This window comes from Lepidochelys kempii, chromosome 1, assembly GCF_965140285.1.
Source record: "Lepidochelys kempii isolate rLepKem1 chromosome 1, rLepKem1.hap1, whole genome shotgun sequence".
NCBI lineage: Eukaryota > Metazoa > Chordata > Testudines > Cheloniidae > Lepidochelys > Lepidochelys kempii.
Window position 1 is genome coordinate 351,462,941 of NC_136380.1, and position 16,234 is coordinate 351,479,174.

At 55.4% G+C, this 16,234-nt stretch overlaps 1 protein-coding gene across 1 annotated transcript in view; it reads left to right on the forward strand.

Moving 5' to 3' along the window:
* SND1 (staphylococcal nuclease and tudor domain containing 1) overlaps positions 1-16,234 on the forward strand; it is a 500,999-nt gene that overhangs the window by 227,993 nt on the left and 256,772 nt on the right. The window contains exon 13 of the mRNA XM_073329019.2: positions 11,327-11,437. Coding sequence (XP_073185120.1) covers positions 11,327-11,437 — 111 coding nt within the window. The remainder of the gene's footprint in view (positions 1-11,326; positions 11,438-16,234) is intronic.

Sequence of the window (16,234 nt, forward strand, 5' to 3'; positions counted from 1 at the left end):
GAGTCAGCAATGTGATGCTGCTGCAGAATTTCAGGTTACATTAACCGAGGCACAGCATGCAAGTCACAGGAGGCAATAGTACCGCTCTGCTCGGCGCTGGTGAGGCCTCAGCTGGAGGACGGTGTCCAGTTTTGGTCACCAGTGTCTAGAAAGGATGTAGAGAAACGGGAAAGGACCCAGAGGTGAACGACAAAGGTGATCAGAGGGATGGAACACCAGCCATACGCGCAAAGGCTGAAGGAACGGAGTATATTTAGTTTGGAAAAGAGGAGATGAACAGGGGAGGTGATAGCGGTCTTCAGATACTTGAAACACTGCCATAAAAAAGATGTAGAAAAGCTGATCTCTTGCCATAGAAGGCAGGACAAGAGGCGATGGGTTCAAACTCCAGCAGAGCAGACTGAGATTAAATCTCAGGAAAAACTTCTTAACTGCAAGAGCAGCAGGAGGATGGGGAAGCTCCTTCCCCTGGAGATTTTCAAAAGGAGGCTGGCGCCATCTGTCCTGGGTGGGTTAAACACAACAAATCCTGCATCTTGGCGGGGATTGACTAGATGACCCTTGCACTCCCTTCTGTGGTGAGCAGCGAGGTTCAGATCTGGTCACTGGTTCGAACCCATGCCAGGTCAGTAACCACAGAAGGTTGTCCCTGTCAGATGGGCTTTTGTAGCCCTAACTCAGTGTACTAGAGGAGAGGTGCCAACATCCCAAGTGCATCAGTGCAGCTGGCTCTGGCTGGTCCCCTTTATCGGTGCCTTGGCAGAGGGCTGGGAGAACCAGGGGAGCTGAGCTCCTCCCTCCAGGGCTGGGAGAGCATGTGTGAAAACTGGGCTGGACAGCACTGTCCATTCTGCGATGATGGGTTCCATTGCTGGGACCAATGGGAGCCTTCACTGGCGTGGGAGTGTCTTGGGGGACTTGGTCAGTGTCTAGGCACTTGCCCATGGAAAGGAGATCTGACAGTCTTGCTGAGGGAGGCAGAACACCAGTTACAGAAAAGGTAACTGTCTTATCCAGTGGCTGGGACTTGAGGTTAGACATGTTCAGCCTTGAAAGAAGGTGCCGTTTCCTGGCAGCGAAGCTAATTGGAACAGTTCCTTGGGGCGGTGGTGGGCTCACTGTCACTTGGAGTCTTTAAGAAGAGACTAGATATGTTTCTAAAAGCTCTGCTTTAATCCAGCATTGGGCTGGATGGTCACGGTGGTTCTTCCTGGTCTGGGAGTCTCTGAATCCCCCTGTTCATCCCCCTCCTTCACGGGGGTGCGCGGAGACCGGGATTGCCCTCAGCATGCTCAAAAGGTTCACAGCTCTGCTTTAAGATAATCATTCTAATCATACTTCAGGGCTTCAGCTGGCTGCCTACAATGGTCAGGAAGGAATCGCTCCCCCTCCCCCCCATGCATTATTGGTGAGGGGTATTCTGGGGTTTTTTTCTCACCGTCCTCTGAAGTATCAGAGATTGGCTGGAAATATGGGACATGGACAGGGTAGGTCAGTGCTGTGATGTGACGCAGAGCTTCTTCTGGCTTAAATACCTGGCTTGTGGGTCTTGCTCACGTGCTCAGGGTCTAACCGACCCACAGATTTTGGGTCAGGAAGGGGTTTCTCCTCAGGTCAGGCTGGCAGGGACCTTGGGGGTTGTCACCTTCCTCTGCAGTGTGTGGGGCATGGGTCACCTGGGCAGGGATAATCTAGTGGCTTTGTGTCATCACGCATTGCTGGCACCATGGTCTCACCTGTTCTCTCCCTGTGGCTCACTGTTTGCTCTCCTGCGATCTGAAATGCTTTGGTCTCAATAGAAGGGTAGGTGGTTGAAATTTAAATCAGGCCAGATGAGATGGTCCTTTAGCCTTAAACTGTGAAACTCGATTAAAACATGAGTCGGGCTGGAGCCAAGCTGCCCTGCACTGTGCTGGCTGGGGTCTTCCCCTCAGCCTGGCTGCATCTGGCCCTGCCTCCCCTGCAGAGGAGTCGGCTGTGCTGGGACAGCCCAGGTGGTGCTGCCTGTACCTTAGAGATTCTGCGCAGCTCCCCGAGGGAGCCCACACAATGGCAGAAAATGCCGGCTACTTTACTTGTCTTAGAAAAGCCATAACCATGATCTCGCTGAATAAATGAAGCCATCAGCTAGGAGTGGCAACAAGATTACAGTGCTCCAGCAATGCTGGGGGCAGGATGAAACGGTCTGTTTAGGAAGCGGGGAGAGAAAGCTGAGTGCCGACTTGCGTTTTTCTCAGCGCTTTACTCTTTAATCCCTGCTCCCTCCCCCAGGATCTCTTGCTCCTGCTGCCTGAGTGTTCCCGTACAACGCCGCTGGGTTACTAAGGGTTCAACTGATCCATGCACGATTTTCCTGTCCCTGTGGGGGGCTGATACTTGCCCTGTCCCCACTAATTCCACGCAATGGCAGCAATCCCGAGGGCACAGGAGCTGCTGGACTGGGGAAGATGCGGCCTGGTATCCCGCCTTCACCCGTGGCAGTACCAGAAGGGTGGAGATGTGCCAGAACTGCCTCTCGCTGTCTGAGGTACCATACTTGCCTGGCCGTTACCGTCCTATCACAATCTCCTCATGTCCATATCCTGCCAGCTCCCGTGGGTGGCCAGGCAGGGGGTCACCCACATACTGTGGCGAGAACTGAGGCCCAGAGTAGCTGTGTGGCTGGCCGAAGGTCACACCAGCAGCCTGTGGTGGAGTCCTGGCCCCGGGGTCATCCCTGCTCTCTGCAGTAGCTGTGATGGGGTAACCTGCTCCCAGCGACTATTTCCTCCTGACCCCTTAGCGGGTGGCCTGGCCCTTCCAGAGCTCGTCTGTCATGTTCCTGCGGTGCTGCTCTAGCCATGTATTTGGGTTTCCCCAATGCAGAGTCTCAGCCTGTGGTCCCTTGCTCACCCCCTGCTGAGGCTCTCCCCGGCCGATCGCACCCTGAGCTGGAGTGCCTGGATCCCCCACTCTGTGTGCATGGGGGTGGAAGTGGCTGGGATTGGAGCACACCGGGTCCTGCGTACCTGTCGCTGTTGGCCACGGCCCAGGGGAATGGAGGCACGGGATGAGAGTGCTCGTCACAGGCATTTACCTGCTGCTTGCAGACCTGGGAAGCTCTGAGATCCTGAGCTGTGAGTGATGTGCCAGGCTGGTAGGGTCTGCCCAGTGATCGGGAGGGCCCCTTGTTAGGCCAAGTGAACACCCCTGTCCATATGTCCTTGCCAGTACCTTCAGTGCCGGCTTTCTCCACAGCTGATCCCAGAGCAGAGCTCACAGAAGGTGCCGATGCCGGGCGTGGTGGAGCTGTCCAGTTGCATCAGCCCTTTGTTGGAAGCTGATTATCAGTAACTGGCTGGGTGGGGGCTCTGGATTTCTTTGGAGTAGGACTGTCCAAGGAGAGGCTGTGGCTCCCCACGCACCCCTTATTGCGCAGGTCCGTGGGCTGGAAGCAGTGGCCCAGGGTACGGCTCCTTGCCAGGGGCAGATGTGTCTCCAGGAGCTGAGGTGTCTTTGCTGTGTGTTGGGCCCTTCTGGCCAAACATGGAAGCTTGTGCTGGGTGCTCACGGGAGCGGGGGGCAGGATCCTGGTGATGGCTCTCTGGCTTGTCCCTCAGAGGATTTCCGTGCTTTCCCTTGTGGGCTGGTCAGTCGTAGCCCTGTATGCCAGCAGTGGAAGCTGAGGCCTGGAAGCTGCCATGAGGGACCCTGGGCAAGTCACCCTGCGTCAGTGATGGGGCTGGGAATAGTGCAGGAGACCAGGACTCTTGGGTTTCACCTGCCAGCTCCCTCCCTTCCTTCTGTGCATAGCAGTGGCTTTTCTCGGGGAGCGAATGGGGATGGTGAGCATGGGGTTCAACAACTACCCTCTTCTTCTTCCAGTGCTTGCTCATGTCTATTCCAGTATAGGTGTGCGCCCGTCGCGTGCACCATCGCCGGAAGACTTTACTCCGAGTGGTATCAGTTGGGTCAGCTCTGGTGCCCCTGGAGTGCCACCTCCATGGCATGGTATCACCTTGGTTACGTACTCCAGCTTCTGGAGGGGGGCAATGAGAATTCTCTGCTCCGGCTGAAAACACATCAGGTGGGTGAGTGGCTTGGAGCCGCATCTGTCAGCAGTGCCCTCCCTTTGCCAGCCTTCCCTGTGCTCCAGGGCTGCAGCAGTGCCACAGACCCAGATCCCACAGGATGTTCTGAAATGGAGCTTTTTGGTTTTTCTCCTCCTGGCATGCCTGGCGAGAATTCCCCTCACCTGGAGCACTGCCATCCACCCCAGAGCTGGCTGCATTTCAGCTCCCGCAGGAGCTGGGGGATGGGCAGTACTGGAGCAATGTAAAATCGGAGAATGGCAAATGGCCCCTCAGTTCGCTGAAGATGGTGTGTCCGCTTCCCAAATGTGCAGGGGAGGATGGAGTCTCCGGTCAGCTTTGCCCCTTGCCCCTGTGCCAGTTGCCTCCAGAGCCCAATGGCTTTGAGCGTGCCAGGGCTGGAGCAGGGCTTTGGGCTGCCCAGCGCATGGAGGGGAGGAGCCCAGCTAGCGCCACTCCCATAGCTGCTGTGCAGGTCTTGCTGGTTGCCAGGAAGTGCTCTGGGCCTCCCATTCGGCTTGGCCTCGCTGCCAGAGCCGGCCTGTGTGCGTCAGTAAAGATGATACCTGTGCACAGAAGAGTCCGCGTGGGGTTGCATCTGGCCTCTCCCGCGGTGGATCCAGTGAGCTCCCCACAGCCTGCCTTGGCCAGTGCTGAGCAGGGTGTGAGCGTGTTTGTGTGGACACCGTGCTGGGAATGGGGCCAGGTTTACAAGCCCCAGGGACTGGAACTCGCTTTCCGTCCCCGGAACAGGCACCGCCTGAGCAGCTGAGAGTCAAGCTCCTGCCCCCTCAGCCCTGACTGACAGGAGAGGGGTGTGGAGGGGGGAGCTCTGGCTGCAAGGCCCCTCTGCTGAGGTTGGTAACAAGGGGGCGACGGGGACACCTGTCCGCTGGGGACTGAGACCTGCCAAGAGTTTACTGGACACCTGCCAAATGCCAGCGACTCAGTCAGCCTGGGTCAGAGATCTCCCCCTGGGAGAGCTAGGCTATAGCCCCCATTTTCCTCCAGTCCCTGTCCTCTAGGGACAGCTTGACCTGCTGTTTCCTACTCCCCGAGCCACTTGGCTTTGCTCTTGAGTCCTCCAGAGCTGGATTCCTGCGAACTCGGTCTCGAATGGGCATTGCATTGGGGCACTTCTTGGAGTACACCAGGCCCCGGTATTGGCTCTTCAGTACTGTAGTCCTGTCTTTTTTTGGTGTTCTTGGAAACCTGCCGGTTGAGGTGTCTTGCTTTCCCTGTCCCAAGGGAGGGTGCATAGTCCTAGTGCCAGGACATGTGTGGTGTGAAGTGAAACCGGGAGCATTGTCCCATGAGAGGGGCTTTTATTTCCCACACAGAAGCGGGCCTGGAGGTGAGTAGTGGCTACACTCCCTCTCCTGCACCTTTCCCGAGCCAAGTCCCATTCTCTGTGGGGCACAGAGGGTTTGGTGCCTGGCTCCCATGAGCCCCGTTCAGAGCTGGGAGCTTTGTTGCCATTGCTGTTGCTAATTTCATGCTTAGTTTTTCAACTCCAGCTGAGGAGACAGGATGCTAGTCTGCCCTCCTGGAGGTCAGGTGCCAATCACTGCCTGGGCTCCTCTCCCAGCAGCTCTGTAATACTGAATCCAAAATCTAGGCTAATGTGACGAGACCTTCTCCGTAAGGCACTGTGCACCAGCTGTTCTGGTTCCGCCCCCCTCCCTGCTGCAAAGCTCCAGCTTTTAACATCAGCACAAACGCACAATACGAACCTCAATGAGCAGAGAAGCCTCAGACGTTTCTTTAGAGATGTGAAATGTGTCAAACTTCAGCAAGCAGCATTCGAACAGCATGTGCTGGCTGACTGGCTGAGAGCTGGAATGGAGACTCGGCATTCTCTCGCGCCCTTCCCCCCTCGCTTTGTACCACGATCTGCAAACACCGTTCAAAAGCAAGCTTCTGGGATGCTTTCTGCCGAAAAGAAGAAAATAAGCTACCTGGGGATTGAACCCCGGCCTCCCTGGCTGCTGTCCAGGTGCTCAGGCTGCTGAGCTGGTGCACTAACAGGCCTCGAGGAAGCCACAGGAATAAGTTGCTAACTGCTAATCCTAGCAAAACTCCACTGTTGGAAAACGAGCCCAGCTCTGCTTCCAGATCCCCCTTCTCCTCCAACCCTCGCGGACTGCCCTTCAAGCAGTCTGGGACAGCGTCTTGCTCCAGGGAGGCTGATGCACCTAGCATCGGCCTTTAGGGCATCAGCTGAGGATCATGGTGTGATTTGCTGGGAGCCCTCAGGCTGAGCCATGTAGTCCAGGTGGAGGTGGGAAGGGGGCTGGGTTCGTGGCCATGGTGTGGGAGTCCACCCAGACGCAAGCTACAGATTGTCTTGGCGCTCTGAGGGCAGATGTCCTCTGGGAAGGACAGGGAGGATTAAGGGCAGGGAGGTTTTCCCCTCACTCAGCTTCAGCTGCTGCTCTGTCCAGGGTCCAGGCTGATCTCATCCAGTCCATTGGAAAGCCAGGATTTGGCACCGTGGGTGTCAGGAAGGTGGGATAGAACTGGGAGACACCTGTGTGTTGCTGCATGCCTGGTGAAAGCTCACTCCCCTTGTGGCCTTGTACAGAAGCTGAAGGGTGAGTCCCCAGGGAGGAGATCTGGATGCCAATGCCCATCACAGCTTGCTGGGTGTGGCATGAGACATAACTGCCATCATCTCAGCCGTGTCCTGGCCCCTTCCATGCCTGAGAGCCCAGCAGGGTGGCGTGAATGCAATGGAAGGGCTCTGCCATAGAAGCCTGGATGCATGACCTTTGCTGTGGCCAGGAGGCATGCATCCTGCAGGGCCGCTGGTGCTCTCCCTTCTGGGCTGTGCTGTTGCAATTTGTGTTCGGTTGGTTGCTGGGCAGTGGGAGGGTGATCAGGGTAGTGCTGGGAGAGGCGGGTTGCACTGAGATGTGGTTCGTGGACTGGCTTACGGCGGCAGGTTGTGCCATTGGCAGAGGTGTTAATGGTGTCGGTCGGCAAGGCTCCTGGAGGCTCTGACGCTCCTGCTGGGTGGAGCCTGTCCCCCCACCGCCCCCTCGGGTTTTCTGCATGGTGGGTGAGCTGACTCCAGAGAGGGAAGGCAGCGTGTTCTGCATCCCTCGTGTGGTTCCCTGGGACCCCAGAGGCCGGAAGGTGGCTGGCAGCTGGAGGCGCTGAGGTTAGCGGAGTGCTGTGGCCTGGCACTTCAGCTGTCAGTGCGGCAGGGAGGGATCCATGGCCAGAGCAGGGTTCCTTGTGCCACATCCGGGCTGTGGCTGTTCTGCCCTGGCCTGTGGCATGATGGGCTGCGTGCGTGGGCTGGAAGGCCTCACCCCGTTGCAGCGGCCCCTCCGGGCAGCAGGTCCAATGTCTTGAGGAGAGCCTCTGCAGACCCCTGTTGCCTTGGGAAGCAGGATACACGTGCTGGGCAGATAATTTAACCATGTGCCTCTGTCCCCTTAAAAGGGGTTCAGTCACCGGGAGTCCTTCAGGGGTTGGGGGAGGGGGCACCTACGCTTGCAAAGAGTGCTTTGTCATGCGTGTGTGTGGGAGGATTGCGGGGAGCGGAGGTGGCTCACTGCAGCACCTAGCTTGGCTAGGAAAGCAAGGGTGTGTGGGCTGCTGGTAGCAAACAGCCTTCTGTTTGCCTTCCCCAGTGTGCCTGGGAGAGGAGCTGAGGTGCTTGTTCCTGGTTGCCTGTCATTTTGAGTGCTACCTCTGCAGCTGCCTCCCGCTGCTGCTGATTTCCTCACTTACGAATCCTCTGATTTTCCCCTCCCCACTCTGAGGCGAGCCCTAATCTCAGCTTTCGGCACCAGCCCAGCCTGACCCCTCCCCATGGCACAGAGCGGGGAGACGCTTGTTGGAAGCTGTTAAAGGGATGAGTCCTGGGTTTGTAAGTTGTGAATTATCGGTGCCTGCCCTGTGTGTGTAAATGGAGGAGAATTACTGATGAACTCGGCCAAGTACCATTCATGAATTTGTTTAAAGCAGCATAATGCAATGGCAGCCAGTTTACCGCGCTCCCTGATTGGCATGCAGGCTTCATACCGCATCCACTCCCTGCACTGAGGATCTTTCCCCCTGACCTTTCCTTCACAGCTGAGAAAAACGTACACAGTCCTGAATGTACGAGAGCGATGGCAGCCTTTGTCAGGCTGGCTGCAAGGGGAAGGTTTGGCTGTTGTGTCCAGGTCCCAATGCAGCTCACCTGGGTGAACCGTGTGTGACGGGTTGGATCACAGAAACCCCCTTGGGGCTGCCAGCCGATGTGCCAAGAGTACTACTGCCCCTGCTTTCCCTGCCAGCTTGGGACTTCAGAACCCTGCCCGGTTGTGCTGTACGGGGAGATGTCCGCAAACCAGTAAAGTACCTGAAACCACTATGGCTTATTGCTAAAAGCAGCCAAGTCCGCAGGCTGTAAAGTGGCCATGTAGCAAACTTAGCTTGACCAAGGCAGGTGGGGAAGCGGTTTTGAGTGCCACAGAAAGGGCAGCTTGACCCCACGTCCTTCCTGATAAGAATTGTGTTGAAGTGGCCGATACATGCGTTTTAGAAGAGCAGGATGTGCCCCAGGAATGTCTGTTGGGGCCTCAAGGCTGCAAACTCTGGAAAAAGCCACACCTGGTTAATCAGTAATCAGAAGGAGCTTCTTGCTTGCCCATTGGAACTGCTTGCTTAACAAGTTTTCTTTAAGGGACATGTCATTCTAGTACTAATGTATAAATAAGGGGGAAAAGTTTGAGGTGGTGGGACTCTTCGGGACTGGACTCTCCCTCTGGATGCATCTTGTTTTCCCCACCGGCAGACGCTGCTGCTGTGTCACTCGAGAGCCACTCTCAGCTTCGGTAATTATCAAGGGTTGGGGGTGTTTTACTAACCTGTTACGGATGTAAGCGCTTGAGAGTAAGTAAAGTTTAGCTTTAAGTGAAAGCACTCTTATGTTGTCCTGTTTGTGCCAGCCATCTATCGGTCAGACGGCTGTGTCTCCCCTGATTTATTTCCTGACACCACCTCGCACAGAGTAAAAGTTACCAAGAGTGTTGGGTTGAAAGAACCCTGGGTAATGGTGCCAGACACGCTTTCCCACTTTTTTTTTCTGAACAATGTCCCACAAACTGCAGGCTTAACTGAAAACAGCTTAAGTGGTGTTCCTGTCTCCAACACTCAGATGCCCAACTCACAATGGGGTCCAAACCCCAAATAAATCTGTCTTACCCTTTATAAAGCTTATACAGGGTAAACTCATAAATTGTTTGCCCTCTATAACACTGATAGAGAGATGCACAGCTGTTCTCTCTCTCCCCCCCCCATATCAATGCATACTATGAGTTAATTAATAAGTAAAAAGTGATTTTTATTAAATTCAAAAGGTAGGATTTAAGTGGTTCCAAGTAATAACAGACAGAACAAAGTAAATTACCAAACAAAATAAAATAAAACACGCAAGTCTAAACCTAATACAGTAAGAAAGTAATTACAGAGGAAATCTCACCCTCAATCTCAAACTGGACAGTCTCTACGTAAAAGAATAAATGGACACAAATCAGATGTCAAGAATTATAACATTCAAAAACCAGTTGGAGAACACTTCAGTCTCTTTGGTCACTCGATTACAGACCTAAAAGTGGCAATTCTTCAATAAAAAAAACTTCAGAAACAGACTCCAACGAGAGACTGCGGAATTGGAATTAATTTGCAAACTGGATACAATTAACTTAGGCTTGAATAAAGACTGGGAGTGGATGGGGTCATTACACAAAATAAAACTATTTCCCCATGTTTATTCTCCCCCCTCTCCCCCCACCAACTGTTCCTCAGACGTTCTTGTCAACTGCTGGAAATGGCCCACCTTGATTATCACTACAAAAGGTCCTCCTCCTCTCCCCCCCCCCCCCCCGCCCCTGTGCTCTCCTGCTGGTAATAGCTCACCTTACCTGATCACTCTCCTTACAGTGTGTATGGTAACACCCATTGTTTCATGTTCTTTGTGTATATAAATCTCCCCACTGTATTTTTCACTGAATGTATCTGATGAAGTGAGCTGTAGCTCACGAAAGCTCATGCTCAAATAAATTTGTTAGTCTCTAAGGTGTCACAAGTCCTCCTTTTCTTTTTGCGGATACAGACTAACACGGCTGCTACTCTGAAACCTTTTACGGACTGGTCTCCTTCTAGTCTGGGTCCAGCAATCACTCTCACTCCTATGATTACTGTCCTTTGTTCCAGTTTCTTTCAGCCTCTCCACCCCCAAAGGATACCTATCTCTTGAGCCAGCTGAAGACAAAATGAAGGGGTCTCCCAGAGGCTTAAACAGACTTTCTCTTGTGGGTGGAGCATCCTCTCTCCTATGCAAAGTCCATCTCCAAGATGGAGTTTTGGAATCACATGGGCAAGTCGCGTGTCCATGCATGACTAAGTTCCTTTCCAGCCAGGCCACATTCCTGGGAAAGGTCAGATGGGGATTGGCTTTTCCAAGTTCATTGTTGGCTTAAGTATTTCTTGATTGGGCACTTACTGAGAATAGTCTTTTCTCAGGAAGCTGACCAACTGCTTCACTGAGGCTACTTAAAGTTAAACAAGTACACGGCCAATATTCATAACTCTGAATGCAAAAATGACACATGCATACAAATAGGATGAATCGATTCAGTAGCTCATAACCTTTACAGAGATATGTTACATGGCATATGTAGCATAAAACATATTCCAGTTATGTCATATATACATTCATGAGCATATTCCCATAAAGTATTATGGGGTGCAACGTCACTGTGAACAGGGCTTTGTGTTGGCTTAGTCCCCAGAAGTGCCCTGCCCTTAGCCGCTCTCTTTTCCCCCCTCACTTCCACCCAGGCCCAGTTGTGCAGCTCCAAGGAGCCAGTAAGCCAGCTCCATAGCTCCTAGGCGGCCCCCTGAATCACAGCTGTGGGGTGAGGAGCTGCTCTCCAGTGGGGCTGTGGGCAAGAGAGGGATGGGGAGGGAAGCAGCTGCTCCTTCCTTCCCCTGCCTGGGCTTCTTCTGGGTACTAGGGACCAAGGGATGCTGCAGCTCTCAGCTGGTGGGTGCCAGCTGCTGTGCTCCCCTTTGGGACCCGCATTGGGGCTGTGCCTCGTCGCTGAGCTGCTGCAGCTCCCCTGTGTAGTGTTACATGTTACATACGTGGCAGAGGGCATAGTCATGCCCAGTGCAGGGGTATGTGCGTGGAGGGGGCTGCCAGGACTTATGTCACCTTCCCCCCAGGCTGAGTCCCCGGTGTCTTTGTGTTGCAGAAACATCGCTGAGGCCCTAGTGAGCAAGGGCCTTGCCACGGTCATCCGTTACCGGCAGGATGATGACCAGCGATCCTCGCACTATGACGAGCTGCTGGCCGCGGAGGCACGGTGAGTGGGCATGGCTGGTTGCCTCGCAAACAAAACGGGGGAGGGGGTGTCTGTGCTGGGCCAGGATAGCTGCTGGGTGAAGGGCATTGTGGGTGCAGGCCTGCAGGAGAGCATGCCCGGCAGTGAGGTGTGGGAGAGTGCCACGCAACAGGGTGGGCAGCAGACCTGGTGTGTGAGCTCTAAGGACAGGGCGCTTCCTTTGGCTGCTTCATGGGCGAGGGGAAAGCGGAGGGAGCATTAGCCCGGCGGGGGCGGTGGGAGGAGGTGCTGGCACTCGGCATGGACTATGCTTGGGTCTTCTCCATTCTGCCGTCCTGACTGCTGCCCCAGTTCTCCCGGGCCTGGGAAGGGTCACAGCAGAGCCCCCATAGGGACGGGCCAGGCACCTCCCCTCCAGTTTCATCACCCTTCCTCCCATACCCACCTCCTCCTCGGGCAGCAAATAGGGGAAGGGGCTTCCTAGCTGAGCTCCCCACCCTTCAGTCCCTGTCCACCCCATGCTCTGCCCCTTCCCCAGATTGCTGACTGACCCTGAGCTCTCCGGGCTGGAGGGAATGAGTCCCGTGCCATGTGATGCCCTGTAGCCCTGTGACGCAGCAGGGAGGGGGGAGTGTTGACCTGGGAATGTGGCAGGGGAGTTGCACTGGGGATGGGAGACCTGAGAGCCTGTAACCTGAGCTGGGAGGGGGAGGTAACACCTCTGCCCAGGAAACTGGACGAAGGCTGCAGGAGAGAGCCTGCTGGGGGGGTTTAGTTTCAGTCTGGGGCTGGGTGGTGGAACACAGGGAACCCCAGGGCTGGGGTCTAAGCTCCCTGCTCCCCAGAAGGACTTGACTGAGGGGTCCTGGTTGTACCCAGAAGCTCTGTTTTGGACTGTGTTCCTATTGTCCAATAAACCTTCTGTTTTACTGGCTGGCTGAGAGTCACGGCAAATCCCAGGAAGAGGGGTGCAGGCCCTGGACTCGCCCACACTCTGTGACCAGCCCCCTCCCGCATTGCCTCCGCTGACCTTTCTGGCTCCACGTTGAGTTCTCGGTTACCCTCTTGCTTTTCCAAACTCTGCTCCTGCTCCCCAGCTGTGTGGCTTGCCCTAGCCAGGGGTGCTTCTCACGCCCCATTCATCTGGAATCCTGCCTCACTTCGCCGTTGTTGAGCTGCCTCTCCCTAAGGCTGCGAGTGCAGCAAACCCCCCAGCGCCTTGCACTGCAGAACGAATGTCTGGTGCTGCAAAGGGCTGTGTAGCGCTGGCAGCATGCCAGGCGTGCTGTGAGTCAGTGGGTATGGTGTGTTGCATTTGGATTCTCCGTGTTAATTCTGGAGCTCCCAACAGGCAGATTAAAGAAGATAACATTTTAAAAATGCCTAGGAGATTGTTGGAATCTTCCAGCCCATTGCATGTATCAAGCTTGGAAAGGTGGTCAAGCTGAGGGGAGTTCAAAGGCCTGAGCTTCGTTCCCTGGGGCCGCGTGCACAGCAGAAAGCATCAAGAGCTTCCGGCCCCAGCCTGTCTGCAGGAGCAGTAATTGCATTTAAAGAATACAACATCTGAGCGGATTCAAAGGACTTTAGACACATTCTGTGCTCATGTAATTAGGTTGGGGTTATCTTGGTGAGAGAAATGCAGGCAAGTGTTCCTTTTGCCTGGTGCGTCCTCTGTCCTGGCAGGGCGAACTGCAGCTCCGCAGGAGGCACCTGTGGCCCAGAGCTCATTACCCAGCTCCCCTCCCTTCTCTGACCGATAGCAGGCCAGACCGGGCAGCTCCCGTCACCCACATCCCCCAGCCCCGGGCAGCTCAGTGAACCTCCTGGTTTGTACTGCTGCTTCATCCTGGGATCCCAGAGCACTTTGCTAACTTTACAAGAGGCCACCTGGTAGGTGTGCAGCTGGGGATAGCCCAGGGGTTCTCAGACTTCTGTACTGGTGGCCCCTTTCACACTGCAAGCCTCTGAGTGCGACCCCACCCTTATAAATTAAAAACGCTTTTTATGTATTTAATACCATTATAAATGCTGGAGGCAAAGCAGGGTTTGGGGTGGAGGCTGACAGCGCACAACCCCCCATGTAATAACCTCGCGACCCTCTGAGGGGTCCCGACCCCTAGCTTGAGAACCCCTGGGGAAACCGAGGCACGGTGGTAGTGTTACTGGGCTAGCTCTATGGAAGCAGGCAGTCTGTGGTGAAGCCTGGGGTCCAGTCAAACCCTATCAGTCTGAAATCAAAGTGTGTGTGTGTCCCCTCTGCTGTTTGGGGGTTCACTCCCACCTGCTTGTGCCTCCTGGCGCTGATGCACTGGGGTGTCCATTGTGCTGCCCCCAGTCTCCGAGCAGAGAACTGGCGGGTGACCCTGCTTCCAGCAGGGGTGGTGTAGGTGAGATATCAGCCGGGTGTCTGGCCACAGGCTGTTGTGGGCACCTGCTTCCCAACTCCTCCCTTCCGTTGTGGTTGGATAGGGGAGACGTCTTCCCTTGTGGCCCTCTGCTGCTGTGCCGCCTTGCTGTGTGGCTGTGGAGCAGCTGCTGCGGGCCAGCCCAGGGGCACATGCGTTTCAGGGCTGGTGACCGATGCATTGACCATTGTGCTTTAAAGCCAAGCAATGCCAAGCTGAAGCCGCTTGTGGAGGCTTTACAAGCGTCAGGGTCTTGTCCTTCCACTGAAGGGCCTGGGAGCTGCGGAGCAGGGGGCGAGTGAGGGGAGGTGTTGGAACGGTTGATGGGATCATTATGTGAAGAGCAGAGAGGGGAAGGGAGAAGCTAGGAGAGGCGAATTAAGGCAGGAAGATGCCAATGACTTTTAGGGAGTTGGGGCATGGGTCCATGCCTTGGAAAGGCTTACTGGAGCTCTGCCGAGCTGTGAGATGGTCCACGTGCCTTTCTCCCTGCAGCCTACAAAAAGTCTGGCCAGGATCCACGGTCCATCCTTGATAGGCCCTGGCGACCAGCAGCGAAGTGGCGAGCAGGAGGGAGCTGGGGAGTGGAGGGAAATGGGCTTGCTCGGGCTGGGTGGACCCTGCTTGGCTTTGCAATGTCATGGGGTCCCTGGCTCCCCATACATGGCATACAATCAAAACCTGGTAAGAACCTACACCCAGATGGTTAGGCTGGAGAGTGTCAGGAAACCCAGGCAGGAATCTTGTGGTGATCAAAGGCACTCTTAGAATGTGGGGAAATCCAGAGTGAAGGTCAAACTGAAGCAAACCCCAGCCTCCCCTGACAGTGCCTGGCCCAGGGAAAACCTGGCAGCTCGGGCACTTGGGCTCCCACTCACGCACGTGCCAGGTCTGGTGTCCGCACCAGGGGCCAGATTCTCACTGCGCCAAGGCCCCTTGTGAAGTCGGCACAAATCATGTTGACACCTGTGGTAAGGCCTGTGCCGCTGCCGGGCAGTGTGAAGGGGCTGTAGTGTAGACAGCTTGTCCGCACAGCTGGCGCAGGTCTGAGCAACACGCGGCTGGTCGCAGCCCCTGGGGCCAAGACTCCACACACAGGTAAAGTGTCCAGTGGCTTAGTCAGCTCAGGCCGCCTTGCCAGCAAACCACGGCGCCCAGAGAGCCACTCCAGATGCTTGCCTAGGCAAATGGAATGCTAACAATGATTGCTCCCTGGTCATTAAGAGCCTGCTGGCCCTTAATTACACAAATGTCATTAGAGGAAGAGGGAGGTGGTGAGCCTGCCTGTCCACACCACAAAATTACAGCACTGACATGCTTTACAAGCACAGAGGTGAAGCAGAATCACCGTATCAGAGACTTGTGCATATGAGTCCAGGCACATGCGGGCTTCTTATCGCGCCCAGCATGCAAAGGATGAAGGGTGGATGGGAGAATGGGGGCATGGATCAGTACAGTTGCTTTACCAGAGTCCTTCCAGTCCATAGCCATAGTCTGCAGCCTTCTGCCAGCCCTGGGAGCAAGACCTAGAACCTGAAATAATACAATGGGCACAGCTGGACCTGCTTGAAGGAGCAAAGGATGGCGCGGCGGGGGGTGAGGGTGTGGTGTTCATAGAATCATAGAATATCAGGGTTGGAAGGGATCTCAGGAGGTCATCTAGTCCAACCCCCTGCTCAAAGCAGGAACAATCCCCAATTTTTGCCCCAGATCCCTAAATGGCCCCCGACAAGGATTGAACTCACAACCCTGTATTTAGCAGGCCAATGCTCAAACCACTAAGCTATCCCTCCCCCCGGGGCAGAGTTAAGGAGGATGAACAGAACAGGGAAGCTGATATTTCTGGGGGCAGAGTTGAGGAGGAGGAGAGGCTGGTGTATCTGGGGGGGGCAGAGTTAAGGAGAATGAGGATGGGAGAGGCTAGTATCTCTGAAGCACAGCAGGCTCTAGTAGCTCTGCGATCTAAGGCTGCGCTGAGTTTGCCCACCCCTGCCCTAGAGGATTAAACTTTTTGGCCTGAGGGCCACGTCTGGGTGGGGAAGTTGTATGCAGGGCCATGAATGTAGGGTGGGGAGTGTGGGGTGTGCAGGAAGGGGCTGGAGTGCAGGGTGCTGCAGGGGGCTCAGGAGTGGGTGCAGGAGGGGGCTTAAGAAAGGGGGTAGGGGGCTCAGGGAAGGGGTTTGGAGTGCAGGAGGGGGGCAGCGGGGGTTGGGGGTGCAGAGTGCAGGAGGGGGCTCAGGGCAGGGGGTTGGGGTGCAGCAGGGGGCTCAAGGCAGGGGGTGCAAGAGGAGTTCGGGGTGTGGGCTCTGGCCCGGCACCACTTACCTTGAGCAGTTCCAGGGTGGCAGCAGCGCGCAGCGGGGCTAAGGCAGGCTCCCTGGCCCCACTCTGCCCCTGGAAGTGGCCAGCA